General features: G+C 41.6%; 1 protein-coding gene across 1 annotated transcript in view; it reads right to left on the bottom strand.

Annotated features, from left to right (window-relative positions):
- Window positions 1-3,232: 3,232 nt before the first annotated feature.
- RSU1 (Ras suppressor protein 1) overlaps window positions 3,233-20,970 on the bottom strand; it is a 103,328-nt gene continuing 85,590 nt past the window's right edge. Inside the window, exon 9 of the mRNA XM_085050607.1 lies at window positions 3,233-3,701. Coding sequence (XP_084906733.1) covers window positions 3,599-3,701 — 103 coding nt within the window. The 3' untranslated portion in view covers window positions 3,233-3,598. The remainder of the gene's footprint in view (window positions 3,702-20,970) is intronic.

Here is a 20,970-nt window from a genome sequence, read left to right as displayed (position 1 = left end):
AATTGTGGCTGGTGTCTGCACAAGCAACTTTTCTGGCTTTATTTTGCCCTGTCCTTAGCAAGGAACATTAATTTCCCAGGCCACTCTTTGCACAGGCACAGTGCATCAGGCTTATGGTAATTTTAAGAAGTTTCCTTTGTCAGGGTGTATAGCAGGCAGAGAAACTGCCATACTCTTTACAGTTCACCATATGCAAAATCAAAACAGAGAATTACCAGCGTAACTGTTTTTGAAGAGCTCCCAGGTACAGAAAAGCTGTAAAAAGCCAATTTCCTCTTCACAGGCATCATTTTCTCCCCTTGAAGTGGCATGCAGTTGGCTGTATGAGAGGGTGACCCAAAGAGGCAACCTAAACAAGTCCCTCTGAATGAATGAATGCATGGCAAAAATGCCCTCTTCAAGGCAACCTGAGATCAGGGATCTCATTTTCAACCAGGCCAGCAAAACAATACTGATAAGTGGAACAAAAAGCCTTTCCAGAGCTTGGTGCTCCAGCTGGCAAAACTAGGTGCAGCAACCAAGGGCTCATCAAAGGGGCCTCAGTTTGATGGATCCTCTGGAGAAATGACCATGGGGACCATCACAAGCTGCACTGCTTATTAAGTGGTTCACTACAGTAAGATACAACTCCTTTCCTTGAAATACAGTGGGGAAATAAATGTGACCCAGTAAAATATAACATTGTTTTTAAATATTAAAAAGCAATGACCTTAGAGAACAGATACATAGAATCATAATACTCACATTAAAACTGTTGTGTAGTTGGCTCTAAGAAGCTGGTACATTTTTAGAAACACTAAAACCTTAAAACATTACATCTCAGATAGTTTGCTTTTCTTTCCCTTGTCTTTTATTCTGCCCTGCACCTCTGAAGAGCATTCCTTTACAACCTATTTTGTTTTCTGTTTGTAAAGCTTTATGCATTTCAGTTTTTCATCATCTTCTGAGATCATTATCTTATTTTTTCATCTTTCTTTTCAAGAAACTTATTTCCCCCCCCATCTGCCACCATCTTCAGCATAATACTTCTCCCTTTAGGATTTCTTTTATCCTTCTCATCTTTATGCTTTTCACTTACTCTTCCCCAGGCCCTTCATTCCTGCTTTTGCTTGTCAAAACTGTGTTTCTTCCTCCTTCATAAGGGAAGAAGTGGGAAGGTTGGGTGGATTTTTTTGCTATGAACACACAGGAATGCTCCAATCAATACTTTGCAAACTTGCAGAGGAGAGCTTGCATGACTCTTTTAACACTTCAAAATTTGCAACTGCAGTTAATGAAAGTCTGACTAATGCTTGAAAACCATAAGCTTATTTTAAAGCAGTGCTGTAGCTTCCTACCAATAACATAATCAGGCCTTCCCCAACAAGCTTTTACTTTTACATTAGAGACACCACTCCACGCTTTGAAACACTTGCAGCCCTGTAGCAACTCTTTTTTGTCTAAACCTCAGGACACAGAGCAGGTGATGGACACAGTCTCAGACACCACCAGAGCCTTCAGCTGTGGCTGGATTTCTCTTCAAACCAAAGGAAAGCTGTACTGCCACCCCACTCACAGAAAGCTGTGTCCGAGTGCACCCAGGGAGGTTTTGGAAGAGTGGCAAATCCAGTTCAGCTGGAAGTGAGTGTATGTAGAACATCTCCAGGTCTCAAGGCAGGTATCTAGCCACAGTTGCAGGCATATGTCAGGAGAACAGTGGCATAGCCCTGAGGAAGTGCCACCCTCATGGGCTGGGGTAGTGTTCAGTGCCAGGGAAGGATCCAGACCCTCTTCACCCCTTCCTGACACATGTGCCCTTGCTATTTATTTTGTTCCAAAACCAATTTGCAATAGCAGTTTGGGGATCTTCTGACACTTCATTGCCATTTCTTCAGGACTTTTTGTAGCATGATTATTATTGTCATTAGTCCCCTTCACGTGTTAATGCCTACAACCTCATTTGATTGTCTGCATTCCAGATGGGGCACAGTTTTTGCTGTGAATTCTTAACATGCATCCAACCTGGCACCTTCATGGGCCTGTTTCAGTTGGACCTGTTCCCTTGGCAGATCACTTAAGAGGTATGGAAAATCCTCTGCAGAGCTTGCAACAGATAGAATTGACTGTTCCTGACAAGTCTACCATTTTTACTGTTCTCCATCTGCCTAGCAAGACTGCCTCATTCTTCTGAAGTACTGAAGACCACTTAAAGTGTGTCTAAAGCTTGATGCCAACTTCCTAGCCCTGCCTGCCAATTCAAAAAAATCTGTTGCAAAATATATGTCAATACATTCATCCCCAGAGTACGGCGACCATGTTACTTTAATGCTGGGGTAATCCTAAATGCGCTTGAGAGGCTGGTGCTGATAACAGAATCTTCAGCAAAAAAGCAGCTTTTGCAGAAGGTATCACTTCTAGCATGAGATATTTAAAACCTTTTCTTCTCCCACTGAACACAACAGGCCTGTCTCGGCAGTCTGGGCATGCTTCCCAGCTTGCTGTCCGGATGGGATGGCAGCCGACACTCGGCAATGGGCTGCTCGGGTATGAAATTCATTAAACTGGAAATCAAGGGCAGGAAGGTCTTGACACGAGTGATCCAGGTATGAATTTCTGTTCTTGTTCCTTGAGTTCCCTTGTTAGCTTTTGCTCTCCTAGAAATGAAATTTGGATTTTAGGTTTTCCTTGCCCATTGGTAAAACCTGAAACTATTTGAGCTGTTAAACCATTTGTGGCTTCTGAGCTTGGTTGTGGTGCCAGCTTTGTATAGATAAATATAGAACCTGTGGCATTTTCAAAAGCCATTTGGAATAACTCTTCAATACAAGCACTTTCAGCAGAGATTAAACACATTATTTGGGTTTTCTGCCTGAAGAAAAAAAGAATCACTTGAAAAATTGGCAGAAGTACCAGTTTCTTCAAATGACAAAGTTCTCTTCCCCAAACTGAGGCTGGCAATTGGCAGCTCTTTACAAAGAATTTTTTTTCTTTCCTCTCTCCCCTTCCCTACTCCTTGATTTCAAAATAACCTTCAAGGCAAAAAGAGCAGTACACAGCAACATAAAAAAAGAAAAAGAAACTGATTAAAATTTCTCACTCCTTGAACAGAATGCTTTGCATTTTAACTAACTTGTATCAGATAAAATGCTACCACGTTCCTACAGAAGAAATCAAGACATTGCAGGAAACTGGACACATGTGTTCCTCAAGGAATTTCCTATTCAGAAGTCCTACTGAAGAAACTAAACAACAGTACAAAGGAAGAGCTTTATTAAAATCACTTGGAATATCATATGAAATTTAATATAGTATAATATAGGTGCAAACTCCCTGATATAAACAGGATGTGATGTGTGAAGAGAGGACATTAATATACATATAAATAGAAAAACTAAAATACGTTTGACAGTGATGTATTAAATGGCTACATAAATGTGATCACAATTAGGAGAATATGTCATTTTGTTTCCCTCTAGTAGTATCTTCTAAAGCATCATACATAGTAAATTGCATTTAATTCTAGTCCCTGCTTTCTTGAAAGTAACAGATGTGTAGAAATATTATAGGCACAAGCAAAAGCAATGTAAAAGATACAAAAGCAGAGGCAGAAGCCAGGCACTTATTTGTTCTTGGCTGCCAGAGGTTTACGGCTGATCTTCTTTGACTTGTCATTGTTCTTCTTTGGAGGCTCAGGGTTCGCCTGCACGTGTCTGCCATAAAGGCTGTAAGGAAATGAGAAAAAAAAAAAGTGATACAACCATTAAACATGGACTTTTACTCTGCAGCACATTAAACAACGCACCTAGTTACTAGAAATATATTTTTAAAAAAGTCTTTGTCTCAACACACTGAATTTTCTACTAAATCACAAGCTGCAGTCATTAACATTTGGTTTTTCATGACTTTTCAGGGAAGTAACATCAGGGAAGAGCAGGCCTTTGGAGCAGTGAAGGAGCAATCAGTTTTGCCTTCAGAAACTAGCAACCTTTATTCTGCAGTTATGGGATTAAGGCTCAGAAGACTGCAAGGATGTGTATTCAAGTAGACAATGACAAAAATTAGGTTGAACTGGAGAGATAGAGTGCCCGCTTAGAGCACAGTGAGCATCATCCCTAACCAGAAAACCCAAGGGCTTGATAATGTGACAGAGAGCAATGGTGTCACAGCCGCCTTTGCTGCTCACACATGATTGATAGCACTGGGACAGCTACCAACACATCAATGCCACATTAGTAAGTACCACTGATTAAATGTTGACAAAGTATCCTACAATTAAGACTGCTAGCATTCACTGTGAACTAAATAGACTACATGGCTGAGAGGATCTTGCTTAATATCACACAGTAATTAATAGATAATTTATGAGTAATCCTGATTAAACTAAATTAAAAACCTACCCAAAATAAACACAGCCCGAAAAAAGAAAACTTCCCTTATGGACATAAAGTGCTTTTAGAAGATGCAGTTTGTGGGTTTTGGTTGGGGTAATTTTCTTCAAAGTAGCTGGTATGGGGCTGTGGTTTGGATCTGCACTGAAAACAGCGTTGATAATGCAGGAATGTATTTGTTATTGCTGAGCAGTGCTTGCACAGAGCCAAGGCATTTTGTGCTCTTCACCCCAACAGTCAGAGGGCTGGGAGTGCACAAGTTGCTGGGAAGAGATGCAGCCAGGACAGCTGACCCCACTGACCCAAAGCACACCCCAGACCATACCACACCATACTTATCATAGGAAAGTGGGGGAAGACGGAAGGGGGGACGTTCGGAGGGATGTTCGGTATTTGTCTTCCCAAGTCACCATTACATGTCATCCTGGAGGTCTTTTCCAACCTTTGTGATTCTTTGACTTTATTCTATTTAGTATTCTAACTTGATGTCAGAAGGTTAAAAGCTACCACCTGCTCTGAGTTTTATGCTGCTGTGCCTGGAAGATACTTCAGCCGTGGGGTTCCTGGACTATGGAATGGGATTAGAGCTTCGTGTAGGGTGGGGTGAAGAGACAGTGCTCACTTTCACCTTCTCAGCAGCTGAAGTTTTACATCATGCTGCTAAGCAGGCTGCTGTCAAGGTGTACTGTAGCCAAAACAGCCTTGCTCAAGGAAAATACAACTGTAAACTATGACATTACTTCACCCCACTGAAATTTTATGTGTGCCATCACCTACTGTCAACAAGGGATCAGGTGCCATTTCCTGATGAATACAGAGAACCCTGACCTTCCGAGATAACTACATGCTTCGTATTAGCTACAGTACACATACTTTTATTTCATAAGAGATAGAGCTCCAGCAGCACAAGGCTGCATTTTATCCAAGTACACAGTATGTGTATTAATCAAATATACATCCTAAATAACTGTCCTATTTTGGAAGGTGTTAAGTGAGTCAAGGGAGAGTCTGTGGAAGGAGATGGTTCAGTACTATGGAACACTATCACTGCAGAAGTGCACAGAAGTGACATTCAAGGAGGTTGTCCCATCAGAAACTGATTTACAATAGAAAAAGTCAGGGAACAAGCAGAATCTTGTTCTCAACAATATGCAGTGCAGCATGTGAACCACTGTCAGCAGTAGTTTTGTAACTCTTAGAAGTTAGCAGTAGTTAGGTAAATACTAAATTCACATTCAAGCTGGTTTTTGGCTCTTTGTAAGTCCCCATTTGGGGCTTTAAGCACTGAATTAACAGAGAATCCAGTGATTCATTGTATCTGAGTACAAAAATCCTTCACAGATAGGAACAGAAGTCCCCTGTCACTGTCCTGTGTTCCACATCCTGCTGTCCCACAGCTCCTTTGCCCTGTTAGTGCCACCTTAAAGAGGACTGAAACAGCTTTAGTGGTTCTCAGGTGTTACAAACCCTCCTTTTGCTCAGGTTGGTTTAGGCTCTCCCTTTTTGCTTTGGAAACTTTACGTCAGTTTCCTCTCAGATGATCTTTTTGGCACTCATTCCACCTCTCACCACCTCCTTTTTCAGGGCAAATGTTCAAGTTTGTGGGCTGGCAGAGCTCAGAATTCCTCAGAAGGAATTCTACTGACCACACAGATGCTTTCAAAATGCAGAAAACCTGAATACTGACAATTTTGAATGAACTTCAGAGCTCTGGTAAAGTCTTCTTGGGCAATGCTTTTTGACTGCGAAATGAGGTCCAGCAGTCACTGTGTGTGTTAAGCAGTAAAAATACCAATTGACCTGTAGGTCTTTTCGGTATTTTTTTCATATTTGCTCCTTACAATATTCAGTGCTATTGGTGCTCCATTAATTCTCTTTGCCCCATGCAAATACGACACTAGTAACAATAGATGTACATGAGTTGAAGGCATCTACAGCACTTCCACATCCTTTTTTCTATTTTCTTTTCTATTCTCATGTCCACCCACTTCTATCAGCATGTGCACCAAAGTTTCATCCAGCAAAGTAATTACTGGGTTTAAGAAAATCAAATATATCTACTTAGGTTTCCCTGGCAAAATGAGAGGAAGTTTCAATGCACATTGCTATCCCAAATGAAGATGAGTGCTTTACAATCTGTCATGTGGTCTGCTCTGCAGAGAGCAAGGATCAGATGCACTTAAATTATACAAATCTTCACAGACAGGGTCTCCCTCTTCTGTTTACATACATCTAATATGAGGAGACATATGGTGTCACAACAACATTTAAATACAATAATGATTGTGATAATGCCTCTGCGACAGAATTTGCCTTCTGTTACATTAGGGAAAAGAGAATTCAAAATTTTCAATGAACTTCTGGTAGAACAACAGACACCACTCTTACAGCTCCCAAAAGCCACAGGAAAAAAAAAGGCAAAAGAAAAAAAACGAATGGAGCTTATCTGCACAGAGAAGCAACTATCAGAATTCCCCAAGAACCTAGAACCCTTCATATATAATAGATGTAAAGTTTGCATACAGTCTTTAATAATTTCTGACTGGAAAGACACAGCCACAGAAATAGCCATAGTCAAGCTGTACAAACTATGTACATGCTCTTGCTCTGCATGAACAGAGTCAGATGTGTTAGACAGACACTTGCACATCATCCTTGGCAGCAGAGGTCAGCTGAAGACATGCACACAGACAGTTCTGCTGCTCAGCTGACGGATGGTGATGTGCTGGAGGATGGCACCTTGACATAGCTGTTTGCATGACTAGACCCTTAGCCAAGGAGGCACACTGTCTCCATAAACACACAAAAGAATTTTGACGCAGATTGTGGCTACGGTTTCAAGGCAGACTTGTGAGATGAGTGCTGATAACACATTCATGGCAGTGCCCTCCCACCTGATACTTTGGAATGTCACCTGTTCACAGGATTGCTACAGCTCTGAGCAGGACACCACACACAGCTTGAAGGCCAAAGCCTCCGCTGAAGAACAAAAGCTGGAGTGCAAACAAATATTTGAGATGTTTGCGGTTTGCAGCAACAGTCAGAAGCTGGTTATTATAACCACAGCTCACAAACTGCAGAACCTTTGTAGACTTAGCTGCAGTATTGCAGGCAGCCTTCTCATGGCATTAAAATTAAAAGGGAGATTACGCATAAAACCGAAAGTGCAGAAAGCCCTCAGACAGAGACTCCCAGTTGCTTTCTTTCCTTGTATATATTTTTAAAAGTATCTTTCAAGAACATAAATGTATCTTTGTATGCAGATGTAAACATGAACAAAATTTTCCTGCATTGTCCACCTGCCCCACTGGAAGTAACAAATGAGAGCAGCATGGCTGCTGCAGCAGCAAACTAACAACATCAAGTGAGAAAGATGCTCATTAAACTTCATCATTCTGTCTACTTTAATGATGCTTTTACTTAATAAAAATTCCCTAAGTAGTCACAAGGATATTAGGCAAGGTCTCTGGTTATGTATCAGGGGTCTAAGCTGTCACTAGCAAGCATGCAGTTCAGGAGAGGCATTCCCAAGAGGAGAGAGTGAATACAGCTTTCTTGTAATAAATTCAGAGAGAATCAATAACCACAGCTTGCCACATTACTTAAGCATTTAGGAAAGTAGGTGATCCTTCTAAATTAAACCACAAATTGCTAAATGTTGCAATTTACAGAATAAGATTAGGCATGGAACTTTGTAACTGGAAAGCATAGAGTCTTGCTACCAAAATCTCTGAATTTAAAAACAGAACCATAGTTAAAATTCATAAAGGTCAAAAGAATCACTTTCAAAAACAAATCCAGCACAACTGCCTCCAATTTTTCTTTCTTGTAAAACAAAATGCTCTCTAGCCAAGGGCTACATGCTCCCAGAGATAAGAGTGAACTCATGTAAGCTAGGGAACCAGTGCGAAGTGTTTGATGCACACATTGATTTTTTTAGGATTTTGAAAGATGATTTCAAGACTGAACCAGGAGAAACACACTGGTCTCACTTTATGTCTGTAATAGACCTACGGGGTGAGTATGCAGTATGAAAAGGACCCCACAGTTAAATATGGTCCTGGAGAGATGCTACCTCCAGCTATGTACTGCAATCAGGGAAAAAACGGTGAAACATTCCAGCTCAGCTCGATTTTTCAAAAGCTGGAGCTCAGGATCAGGCAGATATTTAGTGCTCAGATGAAGCTGCAAAAGTGGATATTCACAGGGACCTCAACAGGAGAGTCTCAAGCTCCAGCTGCTGAAGCAGGAGAGGGGAAAGGCTGAATCAGTGGTGGTATCAACCAGAAACCCAAAGCTGACAGAAGTGCTTGCATGACTGACACATGCTGGCTACCCTGGGTTAGTTACAATTCACATGCACTTACAGCAAGGTGCTTTTGCTGCAGCAGTTTTTGTGTAGCTAATTGCTGCTCTGGTATCCCCTCTGAGTGACTGTGGCTGACCTTTTCTCCTGTGGGAGCTGCTAACATGTCACCCTCTCAAATCACATATTCTTTCTTCCAGGAAAGGCACAGATACTGAGATTTAATTTGTCAGTAATGTTCCAGTGAGACAAACAGCGGAGGTTAAAATTACTATGCAAATATTGTATTATTTTGGTAGTTTACCAATAATGTTTTTAGTCTTTGTGACAAAGTCAGATGATCTCAATGAAGAGGAACCCTGCATGGGTAAGTGAAACCAGGATCTGTTTTCCTTACACCGGAGCGACAAACTGCAGCTTTAGGATTCTTAATAAGGAAAAACAGACATGAATTTTTCAGATAATTTTCTGCGCTTTGTTTTCAAGTGCTCCGAGAGCAGATGGCAGCAATGTCAGCGATGTTCATCATCTGAAGATCTCACAAGTTTCTTCAGAACTCCTCAGCTTTGGCCTGTCCCTGTCTGTGCAGCAGCTCTCTCCTCCTGCTCTGTGATGGAGGCAGCATTGGCTGGATGAAGGGAGCAGGTGCTGGCAGTGCCACGTGCTGCAAGAGCCTCTGGGCCACTGAACCTGCAGCTCTCAATGTGCTCTGAAACTGCTCCACTATTTTTAGGTCTGTTAACAGTTTGCCTTCCTCTATAGCCCACTGACACTCTGGCATGCCTAATGCTTCAGACTGCCCCAAATCTCCACACACCAGAGCCCAGCCTCGAAACACTCCCAAGTGTAACAATCTGTGTTATTTTTCTGTTCCTTCCACCTGCCGCAGTTATCTTCATAACCCAAAGTTCCTGCAGACTTTGCCCATCACCACTCTCCCTAATCCCCCCTTAGTCCTGCATTTCACCTTTCAGAGAAACTTTCTGCACCACTAGAAATCCTTAATACTCTCAAATGCTTTTTTCATCCCATGAAGACTCATGGGAGTCTTCACCCCCACAGGCACTTGTTAGGGGAACTGATAATCTCTTCCCATCTTGGATTAGCTCTTTTTTTGTAGCTAGTTTCATTTTTTGGAGCCCAAATTAGATAAGAAGAGGATTCAGCATATGTGGAAACCTAGGTATCCAAGCCCATGTCTCCCAGTCACGGGAGATCTGGCTAATGAAGCCAGTGGAGTAAAGAGCTTTTTGGGTGATCAAGTACAAGTGTCTGCTGTGAAGTGCTTAGTTGCACTGCTCTGTTAAAGATTTTCACCAGCTACAGAGGACAGTGGGTAGCTGGCTGACACACAGACACTCATGTTTAGCTATTTTAAAATGCTAGATGGAGTCCACCCAACCACTCCCTCTATGTTCCCACTCTGCACTCTCACAAGCTGTTAGCTACCTTACATTAGAGACTCTGCTGAGTCACGCAGTGCAAAGTTGATTTACTCAGAATTCCTGCCTAAAAACACTTCAAATCTCAATAAGCAAAAAAATAAAAAGTATTCTGCCAAAACTTTTTGGAGCTCACTGTTTCAGCAACCATGCAGAACATGCATGCTCCAAAATAAATCCCATGTGGGTTCCCTTCTGCTGGACCCCTCCACCCCAGTCTACCCCCTTACATTTCCTGCTCTATATACCTGAAGAAAAGAAAGACTCAACCTCCATGTGCCACATTTCTCACCCTCTATGCCTACAGGTTACTGCCAGAGACAGACCCTGACCAGAGGGATATCTGGCCTCAGCTCAGGAGCTCCCTGTCATCAGTCCAGCCCAAACACAGCAGTTCTAAAGGGAATACAGTACAGTGAATCTATAAGGAGACACCTTGGGGAACACGTGTCAGTGAGGTGAGATTTGAGCTAACCATGATTTACAAACACTTGCTCTCCTATAGGGCTGGCACTTGATAAATAATTTTAATTCTGCCAGACACATCCACTCTTAAAATGGTTAATGTAATCCTTTCTTCTTTCAACTCACCATCTTGCATGTTATGGGGAACTAATTTTTTTTTCCCATAAAGGAATTTCCAGTAGGTGTTAGGTATTTCTTTAATTAATACACACTAATAAAAGAAAGCCTTCTCCTTATATTCTCTGAGGCTAGCAGCTTTTGAAGCAAGTATTTTATATGTGAGGCTTGTTAGGGAAGCACAGCTGGAAGCTCACAGAAGCCTAGCGAAAAAAAAGATTTTTTAAAAAGGAAAACATACAGGAAAAGATTTGCAAAGCTGGCTAATGACTTTGCACACCCAACCTGAAAGACTTTACAAGAGCTGTGGCTTTTTGCAGAGACAATTTTGTAAGCACAAGAACACCAGCATCTAGTTTCTGAAAGTCAGACCTATCTGAACAGTCAGGGAGTACAGCACTGAAAATCTCAGCTGTGCTACAAATCCAGAGAGACATACAAGGGAGGCCTCCATGGAATTGTCACGAAGATGGATAGGAGAGGGCATGCTTATGCTTATTTCTTTCATAGCAGAGACAAACAGGAATTAAGATTTCATCTAGAAAATCTATTATGCTGATAAAACAACCCCCAGCTAGCCCAGTATAATGAAACAGCAGCCTGAGAGGACCAGGGAGAGAACAATTCGTTTCTGCATGTGGACAGTCCTATCAGACTACAATTATGAAGAATTTCTCACCTGGGACTCAGACCTTTAAGCACATTCAGGAGGCCTGATCTCCCTTCTCATGCTCCAATTCGAATGCAGCAAAGATGTGTTCAGCCTATGCATGCAGACCAGTCCCTGAATCCACCCCAGGCACGAAAAAACTGTACAGGCCAGAAACTGAAGTCCTTAAGGGTAAGAATTCCCACAGATTGCAGTGGAATATTTTTATACTTGTTTACATAGACCAAATAGTGCTTTCCAACCTAGGACCAGAAGAAACAATTTAGTGCCAGACACAGGCATCAGCTTAAACTCTGAGGGCTGAGGTACTCACTAGAACAAATGGCATCCAACATCTATTTCATCAAAACCAGTTGGGAGCCACAGATACTGCATGAGCATGCTCAGCTTCTCTGGCAGACACCAGCACAGGTAGCTGCAGAGAAAAATGCACCACCAAGAAGGAAAAAGACTACTCCAGTGAGAAAGAAGTGTGTGCTGTTTACTGAAGTCATCTGTATCATCACAACTCTTATCTTCATGTATTTGTAATTTGTGAACATGCAGTAGATAAATCAATCAACAGTTGCTCCATTTCCCCAAACCATGTTGTTCGGACAACATTCAGGGCCACCTGCCTGATCTCAAAGTAACCCTGGACGGGCAGCAAACACAGTACAGAAAACATGCTGGCATGCAACACAGACACCCTCCTGGAGACAGCTGAGCACAGTATTCTTCATTCTTATGTTATTTTAATGTTGTTGTCTTCATGGAGTCCTTTGGGCTTCAGTAAAACAGTGCTCACTTTCCTTTCTGAATGCTACACTGCTGCTCAGATAAATGCCCTTACATAATCTTTATTATTGATTTATTACATGCATTTTGCTGTGCACCTAATTAACATTTAAAAAAAGGAAAACAGAGGGCAAAAATTGCTAAGTGCAAGCCAAGGAACTTTCTTGAAGTTATTCTATGTCTGGCAGGTATGTATTTCTTTTCCAGTAACTAGACAAAGTGTACCAATAAAATGTGTAGAAGGGACTCTGGGGAAATACTGATACAGAGAGTTTCTTTTTTTCCCTTCTTTTTTTTTTTTAAGCAAAATTGAAGTGTCTGAGTTAATCTGAGCCTGCTCAGCTGCACACTGAGGATGACCAGTTTCACTGGCAGTAGCATGGAGAACATTCAGGAGACTGCAATTCCCCACACACAGGGTTTATACAGCTGCCCGGCTCTGCTGGGCTGGCTCACACTGCTCTCCCAGGGTGTCTGCCTCTGCCATCCCAACTGGCTGCAGAGCTAGCTCTCCAACAGCTCCTTAAAATAAACATAAGGACTGGACAGTGATAAGGGACACAGTGACAAGGTGGGGAACTCAACCAAACTAACCCCTCTGAATCACTACCTCTGAGACCCTCAAAGGAGAAGGAAGAAGTCCCTGTCCTGTCACACAACCCATTTGTGTGATGCAACACAAGAAACTCTGGAAGGCTGTGTGAGCTCTGGGGACCACTGTGTAAAGGGGGCACAGGATTTACTGTGGGATGCTTAGACAGAGTCTTGGGATTGAACAAAAGTATTTAAGGATTATACAGGACTTGCAAGTTCTTATGGGGACAGACCAAGAGAGTGGAAGTGAGTGACCAAGGACAACAGCAGAGAACAAGTGCAGGGAAAAGGAAAGAGGATCAGGCAGGGAATAAGTAAGGTCAATGGTGTGCAAGCAGGAGGAGGTCAGAACACTTATTTGGCAGAACTCTGTGCCAAATCACGTTCACTTTGTCCTGCATAAACCCTGTTTCTAGCTGTGTGAATGTGCCCTCTGTTCTGACAGCATGCATGCATGTCCCATCAGCAAAGTTCAAGACGGATCAGCTGGTCAATAGGACGGACCGAGTCCCAGACACTTGAGAGACTCTAGGATCAGCCCCCAAAAAGACTGAAGGGATGTAGGCTGTTAAGATTGGGTCTGGGGGTCTGATATTTGAAGCATCAAAACTGGGGAGCCAGGTATCAGAGGGATCCCTGACACAGTGTTTTCCCTGAGCATTGCAGGGAAATGTATTGAGGAATGCAGTCTGGGTGTTGTTTGTCCTCTCTGTGTTTATGCGTCCATCTGTCCTCCCATCATGCTAACATGCCCATGGCTGACCATGTGTATACATGTGTTCTGAGTCTCTGGTTAGCCTTGCTACTGAAAGGACAAGGGAACAGAGATTTGGAGCAGTTGCTCACTGCCATCAGTGAAGGAATCAACTTGGTTCCTCCACGACACTGGATTTAGCTGCTCAAAAGCACTACCAGGAAGAAGGTGAAAAATGGAGAAAACTCACTTCACTTTATGGCAACACTGTAATGAAAATATTGCTTTTGACACAAAGGACCACATCTGAAGTGCTATACATCTCAGACATTCCAACTTCACTCAGCCACATGAGTTGGCTTTGTTTAACTCATGACAGATACACTTTCCAGAAAAGTTGTTCTTGGATTGAACTTTTGAACATGCTTAACAGGTCAATGCAGATCTTTCCAGTTCCCAAACACAGCCCTTTCAACTGCTCCTGGGCCAACATGCACACAAACATTCCAATTATGTCAATCTCACAGACACCTGGTAAGTTGTACACTGACAGATCAACAAAAACAGAGGAGAAATGTGATTCAAAGTAAATTTTGAAATCATTGTCACCATGTATGTTAAAATGCTGAAACACTGAAAACCAAAGACCGAGTTGTTCTATATGGAAACAAAAAATGTCAATACAATGGTTTTCCAGCTATATAACTTTACTGTGGAAGACCAAAGATGGCCACTCAGAAACCATACAATAAAATGATACAGACTATTCACCTAATTTTCCAGCTAGTTTTGAATAAAGCATCACAACCTTAATATTTGGCAAACAATTACTGGGTTTTAAGCAAATCTTTGGTGATTTTCCATGGCTTTTACTGTGCCAACAAAGCTGTTCCAGAATCTTTTCAGGAGGGACCTATGCTATGTGGCAGCCAATAATCTTTATGGCAACACTGCAATGAAAATGTCGCTTACTGTAATGAGCAGAGATCATAAGTTAAGCCCCCAGCTACCTTTCCATTATTTTTCATTAGAGTTTTTCTGGCTTTGCTATGCTTCAAAGTACTCAGGGAATTACCCCAAATTAGGCTCACTAGTCAGCTCTTCATTACTCAGACCACACTAAAACTGAGCAATCAGCAAACCGAACCAACTCCTGAGTAACACAAGACACTAACATTTGTCTGAATGTTTACCTTTTTTTTTTTTTTAGTTTGTCCTCTTTCTTAAAGCTCTGTTCTGTAAAACAAACTTGCCCACAGTTGGAGGCGGTTCTAAAACAACAGGAAAATCACATAGTACTTTTTCATGCCATTAACACCTTGAGCAAAGGGTTGGGCTTCCCTTCATCTACCAGAAACAAACTGTTAAACACTCATGTTTTCTTGACAGCACTGTCTTCCCTAGATTTGTGTTCCATAGTGCTATATGAGGTGGGTGAGATAAGAAGTCTCACTTACTATGTAAATCCTCATCCCTTGCGGAATCCCTAATCTATGGAAGATTTTTACACTGCCTTCCTTCCTTCTTGCAAAGCAAGAAGCTGACCAACCTGCTGGAAAAGAGCAGTAACACTGACATCAGTAAGTTCTGATATGCAATCTGCATGACTTCCCAAGTTGCTTTCACTGTCTTTCAGGGCCAACAGCATGAGCAACATGAAGCCTTTTGGAAGGCTTTCTTCTCCCCCAATGTCTGTCAAGATGAAACGGCAATACAGTGTCAGCCTGATTTTGATTTCAACAAAATCAATACAAGTTTTCTTTCTGATTTCATTGGGTTCAAGGTTTGGCCTTTAAGGTTAATTATCCATGCAAGCAAAAAGGCAAACTGCAGTTGCAGTGTGTTTCACAAACCCCAAAATACGTACAACAACATATGAACAACATTGAGGCTGGCTATGAACAGTGGAGTGAAAATTATGCTTTCTCATAAACTGCTAGTAATAGCTAAGGCCAATGAGTCACTATGTGACTTCTTAATGCATGCATTGACCAAAATAGTTCCTCTTGCAAGGAAGGTGGGATTATGCATACTGATCTGGTTTTGCTCAACATCCTTTTGCCGTAGGTAGGCAGCACTTATCCTAAATTGTTGGTGCTTACGAATGCTCATGAGTTAGAGGAACAAATATGGAACTCTTACTTAAATGACAAGAACTAGTTTACTCATCAGATATTTGCAAAAGGCACCCATGGGAGCCTTCAAGCATGATGTAAAATAAACCAGTGATTCCACCTGCTTCTGGGCAAGAGGAAAAGGAACATGGAGTTGAAAACATTTGCACTGAATCAGTCTAAGTGGCACAGCAGCAACAAAGGCAGAAAGAGTGAAACAACAGGGAGCCAAACCCAATGCTGCAGTCTCGGTGGACAAACTGCAGATCACCTACTTTGCATCTTCTTTGAAACATGCTGGAAAACACATTGCAGGGAGGGCAAACGTGGTCCTTGGTTCTTTCTTCCTGGTTTCTCAACCAACAGGCTACAAACATGTTTTCCAAATCCCAGCCTATGCACACAAGCTAGCAAACAGACACCCCCTTACTTGTGAAAGATATTAGATTGGATATTTGGAGAAATTTCTTCACTGAAAGGGTGGTCAAGCATTAGGACAGACTGCCCAAGGAATTGGTGGAATCAACCTCTCTGGAAGTATTCAAAGTACATGTAGATGTGACGCTTAGAGGCATGGTTTAGTGGTGGACTAGCAGTGCTGTACTCATGGTTGGACTCAATGATCTTAAAGGTCTTTTGCAAACTTTGTGATTCTACAATCTGAAACCACCCCAGCATTCCCCAAGCCTGCAATATGGAGCAGATTTATGAGAAATGCAGGAGCAGGAAAGGCAAAGTGACAAAAGATTTGTCAACAGCTCTCTGTCACTGAGAATGCACTTTATTAACCTGTCAATTGCAGTGTCTAGGAGACACATGTATTGACAACTTACTGCCAATTGATCCAACATCTATATAAAGCTCTTCTTATGCAACGAGCTTGCTGACTCAGATGATGATGAGATCTATAGAGAATTAATAGCTAAACTAAGCCCCAAACTGCCCTAATTTATAAACAAAATGAAACCAGAAGTGACAAAATCCCACCAACATTTCAGCAGCTAAGCCATATTCGCTGCTTACAGCACATTTTAGAACGAGATTCACTTTGATACACTCTATAGCTGGGGTAAAGGTATGGTGTGGGTATGAAGTCCTAATGCAAACACTCTTTTTTATTTCTATGGCCCTACACACTTGTGGGATTACTTCTGAAATACACGGATTCTGCATTTTCTACTCCCTCAGTTTAGCATGGAAGCACCCAGAGATGTTTAGCTGTATAGTACCCAAGTGCTCTGTGCAGTTGGGTGCCTTAGCCTCTCACCAGGACAGGACAATGCTGTGAATGGCTAATTGATCCTGCAGTGGCTTTAACAACCGGCAGTCACTTCACACAGCTGGCAGCATTCCTGCAGTGCACACACTCCCATCCTTTGCCTGCTTTGCTTTGTACTACCTGTTTTATCATTTCATGATAAGGCAGCGTCAAAGACGGCAGGCATAACCTATTCTGGCATCTCCATCTGGCTTTATATATCAGACTTGTGCTGCTCTGGTGGATTAGTTTCAGATCCCTGTTGGCAGATCAAAGGCAGCAATAATAACCACAAATCAATCCCTCTTTAAGGCCTAAAACATCTTCTCCCTCATAGCATGCCTCATTTCTTCACTGCTTCAGAGCGCTTATAAATACCAACTTTGTCTAGACACAACAGTTGTATGCAGATACTCAGGCCCTGGAGAATTTGGCATTGTGTTTTCACCTGCTTTCCTCTGTTCTATTATGACAATCAAAATGAGCAGCATCAATAGAAAGACGCTCATGTAGATTAAACATTTGAGTCTCTCAAAGTCAGAAAGCTGCTTGATGCCAAAATGAGTGCTTACACAGAAGATGGCTTGCTTCCCTCAGTCTCATCTCAAGTAATGTATTTTCCAGCACTCAACAGAGCTGTATTTCCACTGAAGCACCCAGCTACCATCAGGTCACTGCTCAGTGCTCTAGGCTGACCAACAGATGTTTCCAGATACAGAAAAGATGCATCCACAGTTGAACAACAGCACAGCAAACAGGTTGCTTTCTAATGGTGTTTCCAGACAGCCTCCCCCCTTGATTAGCACATGCTCTAGAAAACAGGACTCAGAAAAGGGATTCATGAGGTTCAAGATCCACACTGTTGCTCCCAATACAGGAGGAACATCTGGACCTTCTAGCCATGACTGTGCTTGCATTCTTGAGATTGCTCCTGATTTCCTGATGTTCACCTGCTAGGATTTATCTAAAGGCAGTGGAAGCTACAAAATGACTCAAAGACTAGGTATCAGCTCTCTGCCTGGCTAAGTCTTACTGCCAAAATGAGACTTCCACTACAGATTTTTACCTTTGTGTGCTCCCTCTCTGTAACAACTTCACAGGGACAAAGTTGCATTTACCATGATGCAGCTAAGCAGTTCTCAAATCACCCAGAGATACTGTGGCCAAAAAAAAATCCAAAACTGTGCCTTGGATTTTACAGGAAAACTGCACTTTTGCTGTAGAAGATATACCTGCACAGGCAGCAACAACATTACCTCTTCCTCTTATCCTTCCTTGAGTCTTTCAGTCTTGTAACTTGCAGTTTGAACTACATCTCTGAAGAGACTGCAGCATCAGCTAGCTCAGCAATAGTTCAATTTTCCTACATTCTACTTAAAATGAAACCCAGAGTTAAATAGCAGAAATGAGACTTGCTTAAAGATCTCCTGAAATTTTTAACAAAAAATTAATCAGTTAAAGACAAACATACACAAATCCTCTGGTGCCAACATTGCTTTTATACAGCTTGCAAAGGCCAGAAAGATCTGGATATTTCAGGATTACCACATAAGGGCTTTAAAAATATTTTCTCCTAAAATTCTTCTGGATGCAAATGTAAAGTATTTTGATCCAGAGTTTTCCAGTATTCAATTAAGCTCCACACAATTGACTGTTTGCCCCTTATAATTTTTTACTATACACATAGAACTAGAACAGTCTCAACATATGGAAAATATGGATGGTACATATTGCTCATAGCCACACATAATTTTAAGAACTGTAACTGTACTATTTCTAGATAATTTTTAAACTATGACAAAGATGCATGCTATTGAAGAAAAATGGCGAGCCTATAAAAAGCTGTATGTGTTTGAGTCAATCAAGTAAAGAGAGTATCATTTTCTTCCTAAAGTGTGATTCTTTTCCATGCTAGTGGAAGCACGAAGTCAGAAAGATTAACCAAAGACCAAGAAAAAAGACCATCCTCTTCTTCCCTCTCCCACCACTGAGCTTAGAAAAATGTCCAAAACGGGGAAAAAAAAGACCCTGGCAGCTTCTAGGACAGTTTAATAAACCTTGGGGAAGGCCTTAGTGTTGAATTTGCCTTACCAGTAGTACCTAAAGCGCTGCTACTAAAGCAATACAATAAAGTTTATGACCTTGTCTTTACCGCTGCATAACTTATCTTTGAGAAATGATACTATGGTGAACAACTGCTCTCTATGAATCTCTTCAGGCTTCAATGGACTGCAGGTTTTATCACAGCAAGTAAATTGGGTCAAGATTGAACTCCAAACTAAAATAAATATAACCTATTTTTGGATTAATGACAAATACCTAATTCAAAAGTTAAATACTAGTACACTCAAGTGGATTTTTATGCTTCATGTCAACTTCCCAACTGAAAGTCTTTTTGACATACTTTTCACTGAAACTAAAAAGAAATAAATTCCAGAACCACTTATATTTCTTTCTGTTCAAGAAAATTTCCCTGTTCTATTAGTTTCCTGTCTAACAAAAAAGCAAATATATCCTTTCATAAAAAAAACCCACAACCAAAGCAGAACGAAATTCACAAATCCAAAGCCACACTGGAAATTCCAAACAAACATAACTATTAACCTCAGTAACCAAAGACAAAGGTATACCAACTGTACTTCTTTTCTTAGACTAGTGCTCATGGCACAGTCTGCTCAGACCACTTGCCAGTGCTGCAGTCACCCTGCTCTAGAAAGTGCTTCTCTTTTGGGGTGTATGCTTTCTGTCAGGTCAGGAAGTTAACGTGTCTATGCTGCTCTTTGATTACCAGATTTAATATGATGGAGGCATGGGGAATCCCTAGCCAGAGGAAAAAGGGAAAAAGCAAGAAAATAGATCAATCCATTTTTTAACTCAAAACTCCCCCTACAAATCAGATGGTAGGAATTGGAAGGTGTAACTGCACAGTGGAATGTGTACACATGCTGTGGAGAAAACTTCACTGTCGCTCAAAGTCCACAAGCCCATGCAATGCTGACATAAAGAGACATAAGGAATGAGAACAATGGGACAGAGACCCACAGAATAATGGGCATCCCAATTTCTTGCCAAGGACTTATCAGACAGGTCTGTAGAACAGTCTTGTAAGGAAACTGATTTAGCCCAGAAAAATAACTGTGCTTAAGGACTGATGACCTCTGAGTACAGTAGGGTAGTTTTCATTCCTGGATGTTATGATTGTTGGGCAAGTGGCATTTCTCCATGCTTTTGTCTATTACAAGATGTTTCTAGATTATTCAATAAATTTCAACATTTCAGGTCATGTTCTAGGCAATGTGAAACGTCATATTCATCTTGACAAAAACAATTAGAGGGAAAAGGCACATTTTAGCACAGGGTTTCTGACCTCTTGCAGTGGTTAGCAGATGCAGCTGTTTCAGCCATCCAGGTCTGGGAGCAATGGTTTATAGACCAAGAGCCAGGGAATGGCTGCCACCTTCTTTGCTATAATTAACGAGCCTGGCAAAGAAAAAACCCCATTTCCTCCACATCCTTGCAGGACTTGCAGTATAGTTTAGGAATGCTGACACCCAGAAAAAAATTGCCTCAGGGAGAGGAAGAAAGACCAAGCTGGGGGAAGGATGGAAGAAAGGAAGGAAGAGCTATGAGGTTAAAAGAGGGATAAGAGACACACAAAGCTTCATGTATGGAAAAGCGACTGACCCTGGCAGAAGAAGACAAGGTATATTGCAAGAAACATGCAGGCAACTCTCATTGCAGTGAAGAAAGGGAGCATGGAAGGAATGAAGAAATAGACAAGCATGCAGACCATGTGAATTCATGAAGCCCTTATGGTATAGAAAAACATGGGGAGCTCTTGACTGATGCGAGGAGCATATCCCCCAAATGGTGTTCTCCTTATCCTATGATTTTCAGCACCATTATTTCAAGAGCAAGCACAGTCAGCATGAGCCCACACTCCAGCAGATCATTCCCCATTTAAACATACATGGTGCTTGTCACTTCTTCACATCCATCTCTCAGCCACATTAGCTCCATTAATGAAAACATAAATGTTGCAAAAGGGAAGTATTAACACAGCCAATGCCAAGGACATTAATTTTAAAAATGCTATTTACTTTGTATCAGAGCAGTCATATATCTCGATCTTGAGCAGTTCTTAGTCTTGTCCAGATTCTGATTCC

Source organism: Lichenostomus cassidix, chromosome 2, assembly GCF_008360975.1.
Source record: "Lichenostomus cassidix isolate B80296 chromosome 2, HeHo_3.0, whole genome shotgun sequence".
NCBI classification, from domain to species: domain Eukaryota; kingdom Metazoa; phylum Chordata; class Aves; order Passeriformes; family Meliphagidae; genus Lichenostomus; species Lichenostomus cassidix.
The sequence above is the reverse complement of the archived record's forward strand: the minus strand, read 5'-3'. Positions and strand labels throughout refer to the sequence as shown.